At 37.4% G+C, this 24030-nt stretch overlaps 1 protein-coding gene across 1 annotated transcript; it reads left to right on the top strand.

Moving 5' to 3' along the window:
* Positions 1–23342, top strand: HACD1 (3-hydroxyacyl-CoA dehydratase 1). The gene is made up of 7 exons (XM_087825287.1): positions 1–265; positions 12298–12415; positions 12598–12616; positions 12693–12781; positions 15451–15572; positions 19629–19807; positions 22408–23342. Exons 1-7 carry the CDS (start codon positions 9–11, stop codon positions 22488–22490), a joined length of 867 nt encoding a protein of 288 aa, XP_087681413.1. The 5' UTR covers positions 1–8; the 3' UTR covers positions 22491–23342.
* The last annotated feature ends 688 nt before the right edge of the window (positions 23343–24030 follow it).

The raw sequence follows: 24030 nt of genomic DNA, 5'->3' as shown, positions 1-24030 counted from the left end.
CGCCGCACATGGGGCGCTCGACCGAGGCGGCGGCAGCGGGCGGCGGCGCTTCGGCTGCGCGCTCTGCAGGGCCCCCGCCCGCTCCCCTGCCCCGCTCGGCCACCTCCCCCGGCGGCACGGCCACCATGGCGTTCAGCGAGGAGGACGGCAGCAACGGCGGCGCCTCGGAGGCCGGCGACGAGAGGGAGGCCCCCGGCGAGAGAAGGCGCCGGGGCTGGGTGGCCACCGCCTGGCTCACCCTCTACAACATCGCCATGACCGCGGGGTACGTGCGCCCGAAGGTCCCCGCTGTCCCTCAGGCCCTCCCCGCGCTGCTGTTCCCGGGTACTCCGCGCCCGGGGCGGCGGCTGGGGTGCGGGGGCCGTCCGGCGCCCGGGGCGCGCGGGTGGGGCGCGTGGAGGTGCGTGCGGACCCCGGCGGCGGGGCGGTCGCGGCGCCCGGGACCCGGGCAGAGCCCGTGGGGGAGGGGCGCGGGCGCCGCCACCGCCTCCGCGGGCGGCGGCGGGTTGAATGGAGCTGGGCGGGGGATCGGGCCCGGCTCACCGGCATTGCCTAATACGGTGCACGGCGGGGCGCGGCGGCGCGGGGCGCGGGCCGGAGGTTAAGTATAGACCGGGGCTGGAACGCGGGGCCGACCCGCGGGGGAGGCCGCCTCGGCCCGGCGGCCCCGGGCGCCGCCGCCGCCGCTGCTCGTGAAGAAACGCCTCGGTCCAGCCTCCCGGAGCCCAGCGCCGTCCCCGGGTGGCCCACACCCCGGGACGCCGGCCCCTGGCGTGCGTTTCCTCGTGTTGCAGATCGCCGGGCCGTTTTCTGAACTGTTAATGTCACCACGGTTCTTTTCAGCTCTGGTACTCCCTAGAGCTTCTTACTTGGTACGATTTAAAACCAAAAAAACCCCTGCCTTACTGGAGCGTGTCTCTCGTGTCCATCATCTTTATGGCCCCAGGCTCCATTACCCGATCCCCTGTCCTTTTGTTTCTGCCTTTGAGTTTAACTGACACGTTAAGGTTACACAATGACTGTCGCTCTTCAAAGAGTTGGCAGAGTGACTTCTGTGTAGACCGCTTTTCGAAAGCTGTTAAGAACACGCTCTTCCATTTCTAACTCGCAGTGCCTTTAAAAAGTAGTTGTTTTCCCTATGGCCTGAATCTAACTCACCTATATAAATCTGGGGGAAAGTTTAAGAAGCTTTGATAGACAGTTTATAGAAAAATGGGATTGTCAAAGATTTAATAAATGGTTTGACACAGTACTGTGTACCTCTTCTGTGCTTAGTGTATAATCCTGAATACCAAATACAGTTCATAAGAAACATAATATTTACTGAAGTTTTACTGTGTGCCAGGCACTGTGTTGGTACCATATCATTTTTGATTTTCTACAATCCTGTGAGGGGTATATAATATTATTCTTGATAGATTAGGAAACTGAGGCACAAAGAAGTTAAGTGGTTTGCTCACAAGCACACAACTAGCAATTATCAGACTTGAACGTCAGCCAAGTCTGACTCCAGAGACGAGTTTCTCCTTCACCGTCCTGATTTACTAAATTCTATGATTTTGAACGTGGAAAACTAATACATTCAAAGCAACTGGAGAACAATTGAGCACCCCCTATATGCTCCTGCCTCTAAGTGTAGTGGAGGCTGAAAGAATTCTCTCTCCTCTGTGGTAGTCTCACCCAGTTAATAAACATTTTTGGAACACCTGCCATGTATTAGCTGGTCTGCTGTCCCTTCTCTTTCAAGTCCAGCCTTTCTTTAGAAGGCCAGGTTACCTTCTAAAAAATGAAAGGCAATGTATAACTCCAGTTTAAAGTCTTAAGTGACTCACCATTACTACCTTCACTGCAATCGAAGGGACTTAGGCTGTATGGCATTAAAGGCCCTTCGCAATATGCTTCTGGATTTCCCCTTTCAGTTTTATTGCATTTGATATTCCCTCTAATGCATGATGCCCTCAAAGAACCATGCCTTTTAATTTTCATGGCTCTCTCCATCTTTGCTCAAGCTGTTCTTTCTTGGTCTAATATCCACATATACCTCCCATGACTTCTAACCAAGCCACCCTCTTTAGTATATTCTAAGTCTCTTACCCGACCCGGAGCAGAATTAAGCACACTCTCCTTGTGCTCTCACACTTCATTCCTCTCCCTTCTACCTGCCCCAGCAAATTACGGCTTGTCTGAAACTTGTCCATCTCCCTGCCTATAGTGAGAAGGTCTCTTGTCATTTTCATCTCTGTTTAAAGGCAAGGGTAACTGAAATGGAATAATCGACAGAACTAACTCTTTGGGAGATTTTCTAGAGGTGCGGGAAAAAGGAATAGGATTTGCATGTGTAGAGAGGGTAGATAATTCAAGTGATAAATTCTGGAAATAGGCATGAGATGTAAGGAAGCTTGGTATATTCTCTTGATTTAATTACAAGGTTGGGGATGTTGTGTTGGAAGTGGGACACCAAGGTCTACATTTAATGGGGTGGATATCTGAGGGTTAGCTAAAAGTCTTTTTGTTTGTTTATTGACCTTGCCTATTTTGTTTTTCTCTTAGCAGAACTTTGGAGTGCTTATTAATTTTTGTAATAGTTTTGAAAACAGTAAAATAATAATTAAGAAATAATATTTTTACATAAATGTATAAAAACTTGCCTAATTCTGTAAGCTTAGCACAACCTTTCATTTTTACTTATTTTTCATATGAGTGTCTAACCTCCTTCAGGATTTCTTTTCAAACCTCTATTCTCAGGGAAGCCCTCCCTGGCTATCTTCATTCAAATAGCAACCCCACCCAGACATTTCGTATTGCCCTTGTCTGCTTATGTCTGTCCCACTAATTGCCATATAACTAACTGTACAATGTATTTTAATAATTTGTCCTGTTGCCTATAGCCAGTCATTCCCTCTTAGAGTGTAAGCTCCATGAAGCACTCAATAAATATTTATTGTGAATGAATATGTATTATAGAGTATTGTAGTTATAGTATCTGCTCTATTGTATATTCTATTTTCACTTACTATTCTGTCAAGTATTTCTGTATAATTTTCATAAATACAGTCTTCCCTGGTTACATAAGAGTGTATAGAGTTAATGTAAATCATGCTCTAATGACACTTTGCTTTTATTTGTTTCTGTTGAATTAGTTGCTTAGGATGAATTCTCAGAAGTAGGATTACACATTTAAAGGATATAAGGATTTTTATGCTACTTGTTCATAATAGGTGCATGGCTAGGAAAGTGAGCTTTTTTTTTTCCATGAGTATTTTTCAACAAATACTTTTGAAGCTGTTAAGTGCATTGTTCTAGGTTAAGTAGGCAACGTAAGATAAATATTTTAGGCCCTGTCCTTGAAGAAGTGTAACCTGGGGCATTTATATATGGCAATAAAAGACAAATGAAATAAATCTCTACAGAGATGTCAGGTCAGACAGATAGAGAGAATCAGAGAAACAAAGCTTTGTGGGGGAGACCATAGCATTTCACCTGAGCTTTGAAGGATGAGTAGGATTTATTAGGCATAAATGGGGAACAGCATGAATTAAGGTACAGAGATGTGACATTGCTGGACATGCTGATGAGGCAACAACAGATGGGTTGAAGTGTAGGGAGGGAAATGGAGATGGAGGGGTAGGTAGGGCCACTGCAAAGGCTATAAATGCCTTATTAACACATTTGGGTTTAATCTGTAAGCAGCACAGGAAGGTGTTGATTAAAGGTTATGTTTCCCTCCTTTTTAGCTGGGTAACCTCAGATAAGTTACTTAACCTCTGTGACTCTTAAGTTTTCTCATCTGTAAAATTGAAACAACACAGCTTTGCTAGATTATTACAGGGAATAAGCAGATCATGGATATGAAGTGTTCAGCAGGGTACCTGGTACACAGCAGATGTTTAAAAATGACAATTTCTATTTCTAGTGGTTAATTTAAAAATGTACTTCTTGCAGAAACAGCAGCTATTTAAGAAGTTATTGTTTATTATAGTGGTAGCCCTGGCCCAGTGGCTCAGTTGGTTGGGGCATTGTCCCATACACCAAAAGGTTGTGGGTTCAGTCCCGGGTCAGGGCACCTATGGGAGGCAACCAATCGAAGTTTCTCTCTCTCTCTCTCTCCCCCTCCCTCTCCCTCTCCCCCACTTCCTCTCTCTTTCTTTCCTCCTCCCTCTCTCTCTAAAGTTAATAAAAACATATCCTCAGGTGAGGATTTAAAAAATGGGATAGTGGTATTATGGTTATGTTGATTAAAGATAATGCTTTTAGAGATGCATAATTAAGCATCTTATTAATTATATTACAGGATGTATGATTTGATTCAAAATAATGAGGGGAGGGGATGGTGGGGAGAGAAGTGAATAGAGGTTTGGATGAAACAAGGTTGTCCGTAAAATAATGGTTGAAGGTGGGCAATGGACACATTATACCATTCTCTATGTCTTTATATGTGCTTGAAATTTTTAATACAAATTTTAAAATCAGTATATAAATGTAAAATAAAAGGAGATACAGACAACCAAGTTCTTCAAGGTGGTCTCCAAGAAATCTCAGGAGAGAAAGAAACATGAGAAGATAGAGGAAAACTCCTCTATAGGGTTTTTGAGGGTCGTTATAGCCATACTGGCATGAGAACAAGGCCCTGTGTTTAGCAAGTGATGGCATATATCTCCTGTTACAGCACTGTTCTGTTTTCTCCACTTACTAATTTAGTTCCTTGAGGTAAGAACTGTCCTGTTTACCTCTAATTTCCCAGCATCTAGCAGACTACCTGGCATAGCAATAAATGTGGAACCTAAGATGAATGAATAAACAAATGAATTAAGCAAGTAAGCAAGGAACCTTCTACAAATGGCATGTGTATTTATATTTTCCCAAGACTGAGTGTATCTATTTGGGTTCATATTTGGGTACTCAATAGCCCTGGCACATTTTTTTTTTTTTTTTTTTTAAAGTACAGAATTTTTCAAAAAAATTTTTAATGTAGAAGTTCTAATTGTTCTTGGAATTGCTTTTGGTTTTATTACAATTACTAAACTGATTGATGTAGGAAGTCCAAAGTTAGATAAAGGTAGGGCACTTAGGAGAGACTTTGTGATGGTAGGACTTAGGAAGTGAGTGGTTGTATAAGTTAGCATAGATGGTTCAATGACCCCTTCTAACCCCATTGTTAATTTCCTTTATTTCAAACAGGTTAGTGTTAATATTATAATACTAAGCTAGTTGGTACAATACTGCCACCTGTAGAGCAACAGTAAAATTTGTTGTAGTGTTACAATGCATGGATTTTTATACCATGCTATTTAAAAATATAGAAAACTTGCCCTTTAAGTGAATCCTTTGATGAATTCTTTGGTAGGTTAATAATTACCTCTCAAATTGATTTTTTGTAAAAACCTGATTTTGGATTTGCCTAAAAAAAGACAAGTGTATGGAAAATATGAATTAAAACTTATTAAACTTTTTGTTTTCTTATTGAAACTAGTATAGGGCCTTGGAATTGAGGCTAATGAAGTAACATTTAAACTTGGAAGGTACCTAAAACACTGTCCAGATTAGTGGTCTCAGATTAGCACAAAATTCAGTGTTGATTCTCCTATGGGGGTAACACCATCAGCTGAATACAGTAAGCCATGGTGGAGTGGAAAGGGCACAGCACTGGGGTTTGTAGACCTTAAGGGTTGTATTTCAAACTCAACCATTAACTTACTCTAAGACTTAGGATAAGTCACTTGATGTTTCTGCATGATGACTGTCTCATAAAACAGTGGCCTTCAGACTTTTTGATAGCACACTACTGTTAGTTATAATATTTGAGTATAACTCTCCATATAACTTTTAAAATTTACTTATAATTTAAATACATAAATTACTATGACTACCAAATATCTCAAAGAACAGTATGTACTTAGAACAAGACAAGTACAGCATAGTGGTTCAAGAGCATAGACTGAGCTCATTGGTGGGTTTAGGTCCCAGCTGAGTTGTTATGTGAACTTTTCTGCTTATTTCCACAGCCGTAAAATAGGGTAATAGTCACTTCCTTATAGGGTTACCGTGAAGATGAAATACTAATATGTTAAATATGTATTTAGAACAGTGTCCAGAATATTGAAAGCACTCTGAATGTATACTTGTTATTAATGTCATTATCAATAATATTTCTACATTTCAGAAGTCTTTGTGGTAGTTTCAGACATTTATCTGACTTGCTATCATGTCTCATAAGAAGTCATGGCTTTTCCCCCATTATGTGCTGAGGTGGAGTAGAAGTCCCAAGAATAAAGTGTCTGTCATCCTGCCACTTTCTTATTGTCCTATTGAGATTGCATTTTCATTGTATTTAATCAGTAGCATCTTTGTAGGAGTCTTAAAGCCATTTGTCCATTTTATGACTGTTCTTTAGTTAATTGCTTATTTTTTTAATCCTCACCTGCGGATATGTTTTTATTGATTTTAGAGAGAGAGGAAGTGAGAGGGAGAGCAAAAGAGAAACATTGATGTGAGAGAGACACATTGATTGCTTGCCTCCAGAACCAGGGCAAGGGATCGAAACTGAAACCCAGCTACATGCCCTTGGCTGGGATTTGGTGCTTGGGCCAACACTCTAACCACTGAGCAACACCAGCCAGGGCCTCATTGTGGTTTTAATTTGCGTCTCTCTGATGATTAGTGATGTTGAGCATTTTTTCATATGTGTCTTGGCCATCTGTATGTCCTCTTTGGAGAAGTGTCTATTCACTTTCTTTGCTCATTTTTAATAGGATTGCTTGTCTTCCTGGAGTTGAGATGTATGAGTTCTTTGTATATTTAGGAAATTAAGCGCTTATCAGATGCATCACTGGCAAGTATGTTCTCCCATACAGTGGGCTCCCTTTTCATTTTGATGATGGCTTTGGCTGTGCAGAAGCTTTTGACTTTGATGTAGTCCCATTCATTTATTTTTTTCTTGGTTTCTCTTGCCCTAGATGATGAATAAGTGAAAATTCTGCTACGTGAGATGTCTGAGATTTTACTGCCTTTGTTTTTTTCTAGGATTTTTATTGTTTCCCAACTTACATTTGAGTCTTTTGTCCTTTTTGAGTTTATTCTTATTTATGGTATAAGTTGGTGGTCTAGGTTCATTTTTTTGCATGTACTTGTCCAAATTTCCCAATATCGTTTATTGATGAGACTGTCTTTACTCCATTGTATGCTTCTGCCTCCTTTGTCAAATATTAATTTACCATATTGGCATAGGTCGATTTCTGGGCTATCTGTTCTGTTCCATTGGTCTGTATACCTGTTCTTGTGTCAGTACCAGGCTGTTTTGATTACAGTGGCTTTTGTAGTATAGTTTGATGTCCGGTATTGTGATCCCTCCACCTTAGTTCTTCTTTCTCAAGATTGCTGCGGCTATCAAGATCTTTTTTGGTTCCACATAAATTTTTGCAATATTTGTTCTAGATCTATGAAATATGCTATTGGTATTTTAATAGGAATTGGGTTGAACCTGTAGATTGCTTTGGGTAGTATGGACATTTTACTTGTGTTAATTCTTTCAATCCATGAACAGGGTATATGCTTTTACTTGTTTTATCTTCCTCTATTTTCTATTTCAGTGCCCTATAGTTTTCTGAGTACAAGTCTTTTACCTCCTTGGTTAAGTTTTTTCCCAGGTATCCTATTTTTTTTGTTGCAATGGTAAATGGGATTGTTTTCTTAGTTTTTCTTTCTGAGAGTTCATTATTGATGTATAAAAATGCCATTGATTTGCCCTAGCCGGTTTTGCTCAGTGGTTAGAGCGTTGGCCAATGGACTGAAAGGTCCTGGGTTTGATTCTGGCCAAGGGAACGTACCTTGGTTGCAGGCTTGATCGCTGACCCCAGTCGGGATGCATGTGTGAGGCAACCAGTCGACATTGATGTTTGTCTCTCTCTTGCCCTCCCACTCTCTCTGAAAAGCAGTGGAAAAAATATCCTGTAATGCTATGAATTTTCCTCTTAGGACTGCTCTTGCTGTTTCCCATAGATTTGGGGTTGTTGTGTTCTCATTTTTTTTTGTTTGTTTGTTTCAAGGTATCTTTTTATTTCTTCCTTGATCTGATTATTAGCCCATTCATTTTTTGTAACATGTTACTTAGTCTCCATGTACTTGTGTGCTTTTCAGTTTTTCTGTTGTAATTGATTTCTAATTTCATACCATTATGGTCAGAGAAGATGCTTGATATTATTTCAGTCTTCTTAAATTTATTGATACTTGTTTGAGTACTAGCATGTGGTCTAGCATAGAAAATGTTCTATGTACACTTGAAAAGAATGTATATTCTGCTGCTTTGGGTTAAAGTGCTCTGAAGATATCAGTTAAATCTATCTGATCTAGTGTGTCATTTAAGGTATTTATTTCCTTGTTGATTTTTTTTTGTCTGTAAGATCTATCTGGTGATGAGAGTGGGGTGTTAAAGTCCCCTACTATGACTGTGTTACAGTCGATCTCCCCTTAAAGTCCACCGAGTTTTTTCAGTATATTTCGGTGCTCCTATATTGGGTGCATATATGTTTACAAGGGTTATATTTTCTTGTTGGATCCATCCCTTCAATATTATGTGTCACCTTTGTCTCTTGTTATGGCCTTTCATTTGAAGTCTATTTTGTCAGATATGAGTATTGCTAACCCAGCTTTTTTTTGTTGTTTCCATTTGCATGGAATATTTTTTCCATTCCTTCATTTTCAGTCTGTGTGAATATTTTGTTCTGAGATGAGTCTCTTGTAGACAGCTTATATATGGGTCATGTTTTCTTATCCATTCATCTACCCTATGTCTTTTGATGGGAGCATTTAGTCCATTTACATTTAAGGTTATTATTAATAGGTATTTATTTATCGCATTTTTTTTCCTTTAGACCTATGTTGTTTTCTCTCTCTCGATTTCTTCTTCTCCTCCTCCCCTCCTCCCCCGCAATCCCTTTAACATTTCTTGCAATGCTGGTTTGTGGTAATGTACTCCTTTATTCTTTTTTTTTTTTTGGTCTGGGAAGCTCTTTATTTCACCTTCAATTTTAAATGATATTGCTGGATAGTGTAGTCTTGGATTCAGGTCATTGCTTTTCATTAGTTTGAATACTTCATGCCACTCCCTTCTGACCTGAAGTGTTTCTGTTGAGAAATCGGCTGACAGTGTAATAGGAACTCCCTTGCAGGTAATTTTCTGTCTCTTGTTGCCTTTAAGATTCATTCTTTCTCTTTAACATTTGTCATTTTAATTACGATGCGTCTTGGTGTGGGCCTCTTTGGGTTCATCTTGATTGGTACTGTGTGCTTCCTGAACTTGTGTGAGTTTTTCCTTCAGCGGGTTAGGAAAACTTTCTGTCGTTATTTCTTCAAACAGGTTCTCTATTCCTTGCTCACTTTCTTCTCCTTCTGGTATCCCTATTATGCAGATGTTATCTTTCATGTTGCCCCAAAGTTCCCATAAACCATCCTCCTGCTTTTTAATTCTTTTTTCTTTTTGCTACTCTAATTGGATGTTTTTTACCACCTTTTTTTCCAAGTCACTGATTCGATCCTCTGCTTCATTCAGTCTACTTTCAATTCTTTCCAGTGTATTCTTGATGTCAGATATAGTATTCTTCATTTCTGATTTTTTTTTTCATGTTGTTGCCATTCCCACTATGTTTTGTGTAATATTCACTAAGCTACTTGAGCATTCTTATAACCATTACTTTGAACTCTGTGTATGATAAATTGCTTGTCTCCATTTCATTTAGCTCTTTTTCTGGAGCTTCCTCCTTTTCTTTCATTTGGGAGTTCTTTGTCTCCCCATTTTGCTCTTTGTGTTTGTCTCTGTGTATTAGAACTGCTGTGCCTCTCAGTCTTTGTGGGGTAGCCTTATGTAATAAGTGTGCTGTAGGACCCAATGGTGCTGTCGTTCTGATCTCTTGAACTAGATGCTTTAGGAATGTCCCTTGTGTGGGTTATTTGGGCTTTCCTGTTGTAATTGGGTTTTATTTTCGTTGTTTCATATATGAGTGGGATCTCTTCTCAGCTGGCTGGCTGTGAGGCTTATCCCTGAACACGTCATGTGAGCTGTTGTGCAGGTGCAGCCTTGAAGTGGGTTCTACCCTTCCTTATTAAAAGTCTCCTTTTCAGCAAGTCTTCAGTTGGTAATTCAGGTGAATGTTCCCCCATATAGTTTTATTTCCAGTTTGGTTCTGGGAGGAGGTTTAACAAAGATCCACCTACCCTCCTGTCATCTTGAAACCCCTTTTGCAGTCACGCTTTTAAAGGGTACCTTGGGAGAATGTATTGAAGAGAGTGAGGATCTAGATGAGGAGGCTTAGCATGCTTCCCCCTACCATGCACCCGCCTGTGGCTATACCACATCTTCTTTATCTAAACTTCTAGTGAAGGACACTTCTGTTGTTTCCATGGCTTGGCCACAGTGAATAATGTTGCAATGAACATTGGGTGCGTACATCTTTGTGAATAAATGTTTTCAAGAGGGGTTGCTGAGTCATATGGTAACTCTATTGAGGAGCTTCCATACTATTTTCTGAAGTGGCTGTACCAGTTTATATTTCCACGAGCAGTGAATGAGTGTTTCTTTTTCTCCACAACCTCTCCAACACTTGTTATTACTTGTCTTGTTGATAATAGCCACTCTGACAGGTGTGAGGTGGTATCTCATTGTAGCTTTGATCTGCCTTTCCCTAATAACTAATGAAGTTGAGCATCTTTTCATAGATCTGTTCACTATTTTTATGTCTTCTTAGTAGAAGTGACTGTTCAGATCCTCTGCCCATTTTTAAATTGGATTATTTGTTTTTTTGGTGTTGAGTTGTATGAGTTCTTTATACATTTAGTATATTAATCCCTTCTCAAAACTTGTTCGCAAATATCTTCTCCTATTCAGTTGGTTGCCTTTTTGTTTTGTTGGTGATTTCTTTTGCTGTGCAGAAGTTTTTTGTTTGATACAATTTTGTTCATTTATTTTGCCTTTACTTCCCTTGCCTTTGGGGTCAAATTCATAAAATCTTCTCTAAGACCTACGTCTATATGTTTAGTACCTATGTTTTCTATGTAATTTATTGTTTCAGATCTTGTATTTAGGTCTTTCATTCATTTTGAATTAATTTTTGTATACGGGAACAAGCAGTAGTCTGGTTTCCTCCTTTTGCGTGTGGCTTTCCAATTTTCCCAGCACCATTTATTAAAGAGGCTTTCTTTTCTCCATTGTATGTTTTTAGCTCCTTTATTGAAAGTTATTTGCCCACACATATGTAGATTTATTTCTGGGCTCTCATTTCTGTTCATTGGTCTGTTTGGTCTGCCAGTACCATGCTGTTTTGATTATTGTGGTTTTGCAGTATAATTTGAAGTCAGGGAGTGTGATACCTGGTTTTGTTCTTTTTTTCTCAGGATTGCTTTGGCTATTTGAGGTCTTTTGTGGTTCCACACAATTCTGATGATACTTTTTGTTTTATTTTTTAAAATAACCTTATAATTCCTAATTCCATTTAAGAAGACAGTTTGGAGACCACTGATTTAAAAGCCTAAGGTAGTACTCATTTCCATGGTTATATCATAAGGTTTAAAGAAGTTACAGATGGTGGAACTTTATACAACTTAATTGTGCTTTTGTAATTGTGAGGGAAACCAGAAAAAAAGTACCTCTCATCACTGACTGGAGGAGGCTGAGAAGTAGGGTGAGAAGGCTGGCCTTCTCAGGTATAGCTTGTATTTTAGTACTGTTAATTCTCAGTGTGGACTCTATATTTGATGTGCAAATACAAGTTGAAAAGGGTGGATATAGATATATATTTTAATAAATGTTATGAAATGAGCCCCATGCCTGACCTTCAATATGTATCCCTTGTGTGGCAGCACAATTGATTCTTATTAAAGATTTTACTTATAATTACATATAGTTACATATTATGCATTTGTAGAAAGTACATATTTACACACACACACACACACACTTTTTACCTTAAGAGATCACTGTATAATTGTTAAATGCTTTATAATAACTTCATTTTTGGTAATAAACCTGATTTTTCAGTCTGTTAGTTTATCTGCTGGAACCAAAGATACATTGGACATTGTTTGACATTTGTATGCAGTTGGTCTCAAATATGTCCTGTTCATCCCCTTGAAGAATCCATGTAAAAACAATGTATGTCATTTCTTCCTCAGATTTTAAAAAGCAGAATAACAAACTGAGAGCATAATAGGACATACATGTTATTACCATATAAATTATGGCATTCTTTTTAGGAAGAGTAGCAGTATTCATTTTGATAAAACTTTATAAAATACTTTCATTTTCTCTAGGTGGTTGGTTCTAGCTATTGCCATGGTACGTTTTTATATGGAAAAAGGAACACACAAAGGTTTATATAAAAGTATTCAGAAGACTCTTAAATTTTTCCAAACGTTTGCCTTGCTTGAGGTAAGTTTTTCAATGATGCTATTTTTCTGTCATTGTAATATTTATTTGAGAATATATTTGCTGAGCAAAAGCAGTTTTGCTGATTACATACCACCTACAGATTCATTTAGAACCGATGTTAACAGGGATTTATTTTGTGTTGTATGCTACTGACTTGTGACTTTTTTTTTATTTGCTTACAGATAGTCCACTGTTTAATTGGTGAGTTTTTTATTTAATTTTTATTTTTGTTATAAATTACCTTGAAGACAATGGTTGACTTGTTTTTCTCTTTAAGGAATTGTACCTACTTCTGTGCTTGTGGCCGGGGTCCAAGTGAGTTCTAGAATCTTTATGGTGTGGCTCATTACTCACAGTATAAAACCAGTAAGTGACACGAACATGTTCTCTACTTGAGCCTGCAGGACAGCTTCCTTATTAATAGAAACCTAAACTATTAGCTCTGGTATGTTTCAGGAAGCAGAACCATTGGACAAAAAAGGCTTGGGTTTGGATTTAAATGTTTGTCCGTTGACTCAGTGAATTAGTAAAATAACTTTGAAACACAAGCAAAACCAAATATTAACATTTTATATTGATAATATACTCTTCTCTGGTGTTTTCCAGTTTTTAAAATTAATATTCATATTCTGTCAAGTGGTTAACTGAAAATTTTCTTTTCTACTAAGTGATGTGTATTGTCTTTGTTTATATAATGAAGTTGTCAGTGTAAATGGTTTATTTTTCCTTATTTAGCATTGAATGTTATAGCAGCAGACATAAAAAGTAAATGTAGCTCTGGAGATCTGAACAAATGACAAAGACTAAATGTTAGAAGGGTTAAGGAACTTAAGGGAAAATAAGCACATTATTTATTGAGGCATGACAGGAGAGAGACCCGAATCTAGTTAGTGGCTTAAACACTTTTAGACAAACAAACACGTGCTAACTATGTCAAGACATCGGGCCTTTTAAACCCATGACAAACATTTCCCAGATGGGTCCTTCTGACCTTCTTGACAGCCTGTGGAGTCTCCTGTCTACTTGAGGACAGATCTCTGGCCTCCTTTCCATTCCTCAGATGCCTTTTAATGCTTGAGACGATACCTAACCTCCCTTCCATTGCCCGCAAAACTCACTGGCCTCCTGTCTGCATGGGGACAGATTGCTGACCTTCTGCCCTTTTATTACTCTACGCTTTAGACTTCTCCACCAGTATCTTCCACTCACCTTATTCTATCCACCTGGTCCCTAACCAGTAACTGCCATACAGAACCCAGTGAGTGTGTGCCACATGGAGAGCCAGACTTTTAATTCAGATTGCCATGCAGTTTAAAATAGGAGTCCGACATTAACAGAACAAAAGAGAGACTATTCTGGACAGTGAAGGAATGTCACAGCTGAGCCAGGACCACAAAGAATCTGAAGACTGAGGAAGAAGAAAGAAAAGGCAGGGTGGCCAACATTAACTGGAGAAAAGAATTTAAAAACAAGCCAAAAGGTGGCTGGTCCCCAAGAGAGAAAAGATACATCTGCTTGCTCTTTCTTTTAATCCTCCAGAGGATCTCTGCCTTAATATTACTATTTAATTTTATCCAACGGTAGTTTCCCACTGGCACCTTTCCACCACTCTTTAATTCAAACAATATTTATTGAGTGCGTTCTATACACCCGGCACTGTGTTAATTTCTGGATCTATAATGAACAAGGCAATCCCAGATGACTGGCTGTTGGGGAGTGAGGGGCAGTCATACAGATGTTGAATCATTCAACAAATACTAATTGTGCACCTGCTCTGTGCTTGACGCCATGGTGGGGATCTGGATATTAGTAATACAAATATAGTTCCCGCCTCGCAGAGCCTGTAAATGGGGAGAAAGACTAGACAAGTTGTTGCACAAATAATTGTTTCATTATATTAGTGTTAGTGCTTTGAAATGAGAGACCAGCATGTACTGCAATATGCTTGGGGACTTAGCCTGACCTAGGGAGTGAAGGAAGGCTCCCCGAGGAAATAGTGTGCAAGTTGAGCACTGATAGGTATACAGGAGTCAGGCAGACAATTTAGTACGAAATCGAAAAGTAGTTATAATACAGATACGAACAAAATACTGTGAGAACAAAGAAAGTGAGCAAATAACTGTTCAGGGTGAGAAGAGGGGTTTGGGAAAAGTTTTCCCAAGGACTTGATGTTTTTGCTGAATTTTAAAAGATGACATGAGAAAGTGTTTTCTATGGGAGTAGCATTCTAGTGAAAGGGAATAGCATCTGTTAAGGCACAAATGTTCAGAGCATGTTCTGGAGATAATACAAAGTTTAGTGTCACCAGAGAGAGGTGTTGGGGGTGCAAGGATGGGGATGAGTTTGGTTCAAGTGATTGTAGATGAAGTTGGAGACAGTTCTGAGCTCAGATTATAAAGCACCTTGAACCTTGTGCTCAGGTGGCAGGATTGTATCCTTTCCTCTTGTTAAGTAGTGGGAAACCCATGAGGCTTTTAAATCACAGGGCTAAGCTGCCTCCAGTTTTGTTTTTGTTTATTTGCTTTTTTGTTTACCTTTAAGGGAAAACTTTCATCCATAAGAGAATAAAGAGTAGAGAGATCTTTTAGGAGGTTCTCATGATAGTCTGGATGAGAGATGGTAAGGTCCTGGATTAAATTGATGGTAGCAGGGCCCAAGATGAGTGGGCAGATTTGAGTTAGTGCCACAGTAGAATGGGTCTGATTTGATGACTAATAGAAAGTCAGAGGGTTAGATTGTTCCCATGCTGTTTTAAGGGGGTGATGTAGTCCTGGGATAGTTGAGTTACTGGTAGGAGTGAAGGGTGGGAGAGAATCTAGTAGAAATGTGACCATTCCTGTGCCAAGGATATATTTAAGTTGTGTGTTTATGATGAGTTATGTAGTGGTGACTGCATTAGTTTTCTGTATTACATCTGTCTAACCCTACCATTCCATTATAATAAAAGACACATGGTAAATAATTAGGATAAAATATCTTGCTGAAGAAAAAGGTCAAGCTTAAACGATACTGTGGATTTCTCTGTCATTCTGCAGATCCAGAATGAGGAGAGTGTGGTGCTTTTTCTGGTCGCGTGGACTGTGACAGAGATTACTCGCTATTCCTTCTACACATTCAGCCTTCTCAACCACCTGCCGTACTTCATTAAATGGGCCAGGTGGCGATGCCTTGTAGTTTAGCTTCTCACAGTCCTGTGCATGCGTATTTTGTTGCTGAGCTAACACCAGAGAATTAAAATTTGTGTTTTAGCCCTGTGATGCCAGGGTGCTGTTGTTTTCCGTATTTAGCAGTTTTATAAGTTGCATTCTAAAGGCTGAAATTAATGATCAGAGAGAAATCATATTAAAATATACTTTTAGTGAAATCAACATGAGGCAAATTGTATTAGTATCCTTAACCTCTAAATTGGTCATTCATTTTTCTTTGAAAGCAAAATACAGTTTGGAAAGTATGTTAAATAAACAGTATGCCAAAAATATGGCATTTTATCTGATTGATTTAAGTTATTTTAATATTCAATCTAGTAGCCACAACCTTTAGTATCTTATGCATACAGTGACATTTTTTTCTGGTATGTTTTAAGTAGCAGAGAGAGACATTTTTAGAAGTCACAATTTATTTGTCATGGGAACAAAATTTATATTTCAAAGGTTCTAAATATATCCTAAAACAATTTTTAAAGCAAAAGATTTTTTTTCTTTTTAAAGTTTGAATTCTTTGAGCAGCTGATATTTTACAAAATTATTATAAAAACAAGACTGTTGTTTGGAGAACAAACCATAAACCAGCATAGATTTGTTCATTTCATTCTCTGTTGCACTTATAGTTGCAGTAGCATCAATAACAATAACTTAATGTGCTGTGCGCCAACTGCATACAAAGATGCAGGCATGAACACAGCAAAACCCGTGTCCTCTCGATGGAGGAGTCAGAAAACTAAACCACTAACAGCATTGCGACAGGCCAGGTGGTAAGAAGTTCAAGGAGACACAGGGTAAGAGATGTGTTACCCGCATACGTCTATTCCAAGTGGGTAGGATAAAAGGGTTCCACAGTTTTTACGTTTCTTTACATTCGCTTGTTAAACTACCGAAATAATATGTTTTCATTGTAAAAAGCTCAAACAGTACGGAAGTTTGTAGAATAAACACAGAAAGCTCCTGTTTGTACTCTTACGTGACACACTCCCTTCCTCTTGGAGGGAAAAAATTTGTAGTTTACCCATCCATACTTTTTCATATTAGCAAAATGTGAAAACTGTCTGAGTTTTTACAAACATAAATAGGATGATATTATACTTGCTTTTTGTTTATATCTTGGAACTCTTTTTTTTCTTCTTTAAATCACTACAGGTATATTTAGATTTAGTTCTTTAACTCTTTAGTCAGTCTCCATAGTATGACTGACCCAGTTTTCTATTGCTAGAATTTAGATCATTTTCAATTTTTTAATGTTATAAATACTGCTTTATCCACATTTCTGTTATTTTTAAAAACTCTGACATTTATATTAATACATTCCTAACTTATTTGAAGGTAATCCAAAACTAGTGTCAGATTTGTTTTTGATCCCCATATATTAAAAACCTACCACTTTTTCTTTAGTGATTACTCCTTTTTTACAACTCGTATGCATGTTCAAATATAATAAATGAGAATATATAAACCAATAAGCCAAAAAGAAGGAATAAAACCCTTTTAAATTCCTTATAATGTCCCTGCACAAGGATAACCACTGTTAATTGTGTTATATAATTTTTCAGACTTTTAAAATATTTCCTAGCTCTTTTTTCAACATTTGTGGCTTACCATTTTGTATGTAATAAATGCTTTAAAATTATGATTTGTACTTAAACGTATTGTCTGTCTTAAGGTTGCATTACCATTTATATGTGTTTGGTTATACCTGAAAACTTACTCATTTTTAGCGATTTGGCCTTTTATAATCTTGGCGGTTTGAAAGGTGGCTGAACTCAAAGCCTAGAATGCTTGTCAGTGCTGTTTTACGTGACCTCAGTCTTCCCGACCTCTAGTGCCTTTAAAAATACTAATTCATGATATAGTATTTTTAAGTTTGCTGTATTTATAACATTTGTTTGTGGAAGAGAATGGCCTTTAATGCTTTGTCTGACTGTCTTTTGGAATGCATTTGCATGTCTTGAATTTCTGGAAAAGTTTACATCTCTGCCAATTGCATGTAAAAATTTGCTGTTTTAGAAATCTGTTATCAATTGCCTTAATATTAAACAGGGTACTATAAAATCTTTCAACTTTGAAAATGCACATGTTAGCATAATACATCAGGTCAGTTCATTCTAATCATGAATAATTCTATTTTGTGTTCAAGAATCATAAAGATCCCAACCGTCTATATATATTTGCCAACCTCCTTAAATAAGCTAAAATCATATTTTGTACTTAGGTTCAAATGTTGAAGCTATGTTCTCAAAGCTTCACTTTAGAAATACCTTTTTAATTATAACTAGTTGGCCTACTGTGACGATTTGAATATAACTTGATCCTATTTATGTTAGAAGTGTCCCTAGAAGAGTCCACTAAACAGATAATTGTGTACTGTTATGCTTTTATATTGATTTCCAGGTTAGCTTCAAAAATGCATTCCCTTCAAAAAACTTTAGGTGACAATTAGGAATCTTTAAGGAACATTATATCTTTTTCTGAATGGTAGTTAAATCACATGGCCATCAGAACTTGATGACGTGATCTTTGAAAAATGCAAATAAAGTCAAATAAATGATATAATTTATTTCCATTTAATTAAAAAGAATCACTCTCTAAGACTTTAAACTAGTTTATTCTAGGAATTACTTTTTTCCTACTAAAGAGCAATGCTACAGAAAAAAAATCAGTCACATAAAGTAAAAAAAAAACTACTTAAATTTATTTGTTTTCTTTGAAAAAGGAATATAATTTGTTTAGTTATGTGATTTTAAATTGAGATAGGAAATTGATATTGGACAAGATTGATTTAAATGATACACAAATAACTGTACAGACTGCAAAGAAGGCAGGTGTTATACTGCAGGAAAGGAGGGGAAAACAGGGACAGGGCAAGGATCATTTTTCGTTCTTTACCAGTTCATCTATTCTGGCAAATAATTCTGTCCCTGTCCATCTCTCATCCCTGTAAATCTTTGGCATACAGGAATAAGGTGATTTTTAGACTGTCTCCAAGCTTCTGTCATACTGACAAATTTAACTTTTCTTTATAAACATTTCTTAATGCCAACAAGATGATTAAATAAAATATGGATTCATTTTCCACCAAAATTTTGACTTTAATTTCCTGCTGAATAGTGACTGACTTGGAGAAAAATGATTTTCTTTCATGGAGAAATGTCAGTGCCTTGGGTCCTTGAGGCTCCTGGGGCTGGACATCAGTAGGAACTTGGAGACTGTTTCCCTAACTGTAGCATAAGTGGTGCCCGGCCTGTCCATGTTAGGGAACTTGCCACAGACCAAATGAACAAATTGTGACTTTTGGATTTTGAGTGGAACTTTCTCATATCTATTTTAAGCAAACTAAACTATTTTTTAATATCGGAATTCAGGAAACAACTTGTTTTGTTGTGAAAGAAGTTTTCGACAGTGTATTCATTACTGATTACTGGTGCTCTAGATAGTATCATTAGTTTTCTGAAATACTGATTCTCTTTTAATTAGTAGCCACAAAGTGTTTTACAAATTCCTCCAAAGGGCTAATTTCAAGGGTTAGATGTAAAATTAGGATCATAACTGATCTTTTAAAGCATAGCATTTGAACAGTAAATGTCTAGCTGCAGGGGAAAAATCAGTCAGTTATGATTCCAGGTGTCAAAAATGCTACCTTTACAATAACTCTCAGTGCCTACATAGGCTTTACAAACCAATACCTGCATACCTTAAATAGTTTAAAAACTGCAAATACATTTTAAAAATGTATGCAGCTATTTTAGTACTTTAAAGTAAGTTGACTTTTTGTTTTATTTTGATTTTACCATTTGAAATGGAAACTGCTACAAGAAAAAAGAATGATAATTAAATTAATAAGCAAATGATTAAAATAGGAAAAAATTAACCTTTTATGTGAGGTTATTGTAAATATGTATAGGAAGAAGAATTTTTAAGTTTAAGTATAGCAGCAGCAAAAGAACCATGATATAAAATCCAGTACTTATTCTAGAAAAATAACTCTGAGGTTTTTCTTTCTCCAGATATAACTTTTTTATCATCTTATATCCTGTTGGAGTTGCTGGTGAACTTCTCACGATATATGCTGCCTTACCATATGTGAAGAAAACTGGAATGTTTTCCATAAGACTTCCTAATAAATACAATATCTCCTTTGACTACTACTATTTTCTTCTGATAACCATGGCCTCGTATATACCATGTAAGTATGTGCTTATTAGTACTTTGATTTAGCATGTACTCTGAAAGTTTTTGGAAAGTTATAATCACTAGCTAAATAAGTACGGAGAAATAACTGCTTACAAATACATCAAAAGCTCTATTCAGTCTCTCATATATTTATTAATTTGATATAATCGAAGAACTAGTGAGTCAGAAAAGACTTTTTCCTAGTTATGAGGAGAAAGGTGAGAAAATTAATACACAAATGATTGTCTTCTTTCTTAAAATAAGCTCAGTATGGTTTATTTTTTAAAGAAAACATAAAGCATGCATCATTGAACTATTTGTAAGCATTTAGAGTTACGTGTCTGAATAGAAACATTTTTTCCAAGAAAATGTCAGGCCGTTTCTTGGAGAAATCATCTAGGAGTAGTTTTTAGCTTTGTGTGTGTTGTTCTGTGCTCTAAAAAATAATGAAGCTGCTTTTCTTAAAATATTTTGAATAATTCAGCCTCTACTAATTTCTCATCACCTTTCAATAATTGCAATGAATTAGTGAGGCTTCACTTGCTTCATTTAAATACTAATAATGGTATATATTTAATTCAAATTTTGATAGTCACTAGCAGGAACTAATGTAAAGCAAGGTGGTTAGTTACCCTTCCCAATAAAATTAGAGACTGATGCCACTGGGGGAAAAGGGAAATAAAAAAAGTTTATAGAATTTAAAGTCTTCATTGACACACTATAAAATATGTAATCTAAAGAGAATGAGCATAAAACTTGGCCGGCACCTGGAAGCCTCCAATTTTTAAGCTTTTCAAAATCAAAATTGACTTTAATGGTCTGGTAGTGTTTTTATTCCCCTCACTTGTGCCATTTCAGCCTGACTCTCATTAGATTTCCATCAGTCAGTTCAGGAGGGCTAAGGAGTGGTACACCTATAACACTTGTTTATACCCCCTGCCTTTCCTGATACCCAGTGAAGGGCACCACACCTTGAGTAGAGCCAGACCTTGCTTCAGTTTCTGTCATACCATAGTTGCAGGTTCAGGCATAGGGTTCTCCCGTTCCTCATGACCACTGAGACACCTGCACGAAAACCCAGGGCCCAACAGATTGTGGTTTGCAACCAGCAAACTAGTAACTTTTGACTGTGTTTTCAGGTGTCCTGGGAAATGTAGACTCCATCCTATGCCAGTAGCAGGTTCTCAGTTTATCATGCTGACATTTACCTGAGAGCCCACTTGCTGGAAAATCAGTCAGCCTGGAGTTGTTTTCCACTTGATTTATTAATATTAGTAATAATAACTGATTTTGCTTTGCTTACTAAATTTGTTGCTAATTAAAAGTATTAAAAGTACTTCTTGAGTACTTGTTTTAATACTTAAAAAAAAAAGTACTTTTAGTGCTCACTTATCATGAGGACTTTACAGATTAGAGAGGTTACATGGATGGATTAAACATCACCCAGCTAGTAAATAAGGTTAGGATTTGAACTTAAGCCTACACTTCTACTAAACTACTCAGAATGTTTAAGCATTTGCAATCATGGGTCAGTTAGCTCTAAGGATATATGACCTGAATATATTTAGGCCCATAGGTATAATATGGTGGTTACATTTATCAAGATGAGTAAAAAGTAAAATCTACTGTACATTTTTGCTGCATTTGAGCAAAGTTCTAAAAATAGTTATCTGAAGTTGCCAAAACAAGATATTCAAACCTTGTTTTGTCACAAAATTCATTGGTTTGGTTTTTCTGTTTATCATTTTCAGAGATGTTTTTGCATTTGTATTGTTGATGGCTAATGTGAATTTGTTCATCCTCTAACGCTTATACTTAATTGAAAGCACTGTTTCAAATTGACTCAGAATAATTCTCCAAATTTGATAGGGCAGAAGACAGTTTGTCTGACTGGTCTAATACATGTACATTTATGTGTTTGTATATAGCCGATTACCCTCATACCCAGCCAAAGGGGCTTCTGCTCTGGGCCCTGTTCTGGCTCACCACTGATCACCTCTCCACATAGGTCCCCGCCTTCTAGGTCACACTCTGGAACCTGGGGACCATGGAATTTGCTACCCACATGGCACTGAATGTACACCTAGGAACTGCATAGGCCTCTTTGCCAATTTGTTCTCCTTGAGGGTTAACCATGTCAGCAGTGTACACAGCCCTGAAACCAAGGGGCAGCTAGGGGCAGCTGTTTGTGAGGGAGATGGGTTGTGTGGCTTGCATATCTGCACAGATATTCACAAGACCTCTTGTAGGATGGGGCAGCCAATAGGATGGAGAGAAGGGAGCCGGGTGGGCAACTTTCCTTGTGCTGGGACGTTTTGGCACAGAATTCCAAATTGTTACAGGATTCTAAATTCAAACATAGCCTTCCAGGTCATTATGAAGGCATATTTATCAAGGTATTAAAGCTTGCTAAGAAACCCCACTAATGCATTAAAATATTTAGGCAGATGGTATGTGGCCTCTGTTTGTACTCTCGCCCTGAGCTCTAAATATTAGGGGGTAGTGTTGGTATCTGATGTGCTTGTCCTCAGACTTTGCCACCTTTAAGAGGTTTCAAGCGTAAGTAATTTCCAACAGTAGCTTATTTTTCTCTGTTTTCTTTTTTCACTTAAGTGTTTCCACAGCTCTATTTTCACATGTTACGTCAAAGAAGAAAGGTGCTTCATGGAGAGGTGATTGTTGAAAAGGATGATTAACTGACCTCTGCAAACAAGGTGCTTTTTCCAGAATAACCAGGATTACTTGAGTCCAAGTTTTAATAACAAGAATAAACAACTTCATGAAATATTACAGATTGTATTATTTCTTCAAATATAACTTGAGACACTTGGTGTTTGCCAGTATTTGCCTTCACGTTGTGCCAGGTCCATTTTCTACAAGAACTGTGCAAGTAGTTAACCAACTCCTGGGTAGGTGGTGATCATTAAGAAAATAATCAGCGTATTACCTGCAAAAAACCCTTTTTTTTAGTTTTTCTGTTTCACTAAATTTTTTTGCAACATAAGCTCAAAGTTTTCTCAATCAATATTTAGAAATTAGTTCATTGATTCAACATTATATGCCTGCCAGTGATAATTTATGTGATATTTATAAATGAAAGTAAATACAGAGTTATCGTAACTCATTAATAATGTATTGGTGTTTCTTGAACCCAAGATTTTATTTCAAGTTATAAGGGAGCATTTTGATTAAGAGCAATTTTTGGAAGCATGGATATAACTTACTGTTGTGAGACTTTTGATATAGGTGTCACAATTGGAAAATATTATTTGAAATATGCCTAGGCCATTGAAATTACTTATACTACTAAGCAAACTTATTTTTATTTGAATTAGCCATTCTAGGACAACCTTTTCAACTCTAAAGGTTTTAAGGGATTAGGAACAACATAAGTATATACTTTGCCTCACTTATTAAAAATAAGGACATTAGGTCTGATCATAATGTTATACTCAGAGCTCTGGCCAAGAAAGGCTTCTCTATACCATAGAGTCATCTAATAAAAACCATGTTGTGATAATCTTTTTGTAATACTGAGGTAAGGAGAAGTTTGCGGCTGTGGTCTGAAGCAGACTCATTCTATCTGAATTCCACTGAGTAGTCTTATGATGAAGCTGTCTATGTGTTTAATAGAAAGATACACTGAAAGACATACTTTCATACTTCTTTAATCCTTAAGTAGGTCCTTTAAAAATTTTCTTTCTTATATTAAGGGATGATGCTTTACTGACCCAGTTTAGAGAGAATATTAAATATATGGCTTAAAAAAGAAAAGGAACTTTTGCTTACTATAATATATATGTAATGTTGGCTTTAAATGTTCTGTATTGCTTGCATTTACATCAACATGTAACATTACACTTCAGAATTTTGTTACCACCTCCTTTTCAAATGATTTCATGTGATTCGTAGTTAGAATAGTTTTGCAAATTTTCATTTTAGATAACTTGATTTAAAAGGTGCTATTTATTTTATTACATTATACTTTAATATTTCCTGTGCAGCTGAATGTTTTAATGAGCAATATGTATTAGGTTACTAATACTCAAAATGCTGATGTACATTCTCTGTTTACATGGCTTGATCTGTTTTCATCTTTAGTTTTCATATGGAAGAAATTTTCAGGGAGGTTTTATCTTTGGCAACATATAGTATAAAGTGTTTACATATTTATCTTGTTAGATACCTGTCTTATGAAAAATATTTCAAACCCTTTTCTTGAAATTTGCATTAACT

This window comes from Miniopterus natalensis, chromosome 1 (assembly GCF_054644295.1).
Source record: "Miniopterus natalensis isolate mMinNat1 chromosome 1, mMinNat1.hap1, whole genome shotgun sequence".
NCBI classification, from domain to species: Eukaryota; Metazoa; Chordata; class Mammalia; order Chiroptera; family Miniopteridae; genus Miniopterus; species Miniopterus natalensis.
Note: the sequence above shows the minus strand (reverse complement) of the source record. Positions and strands in the feature narration are given on the sequence as shown.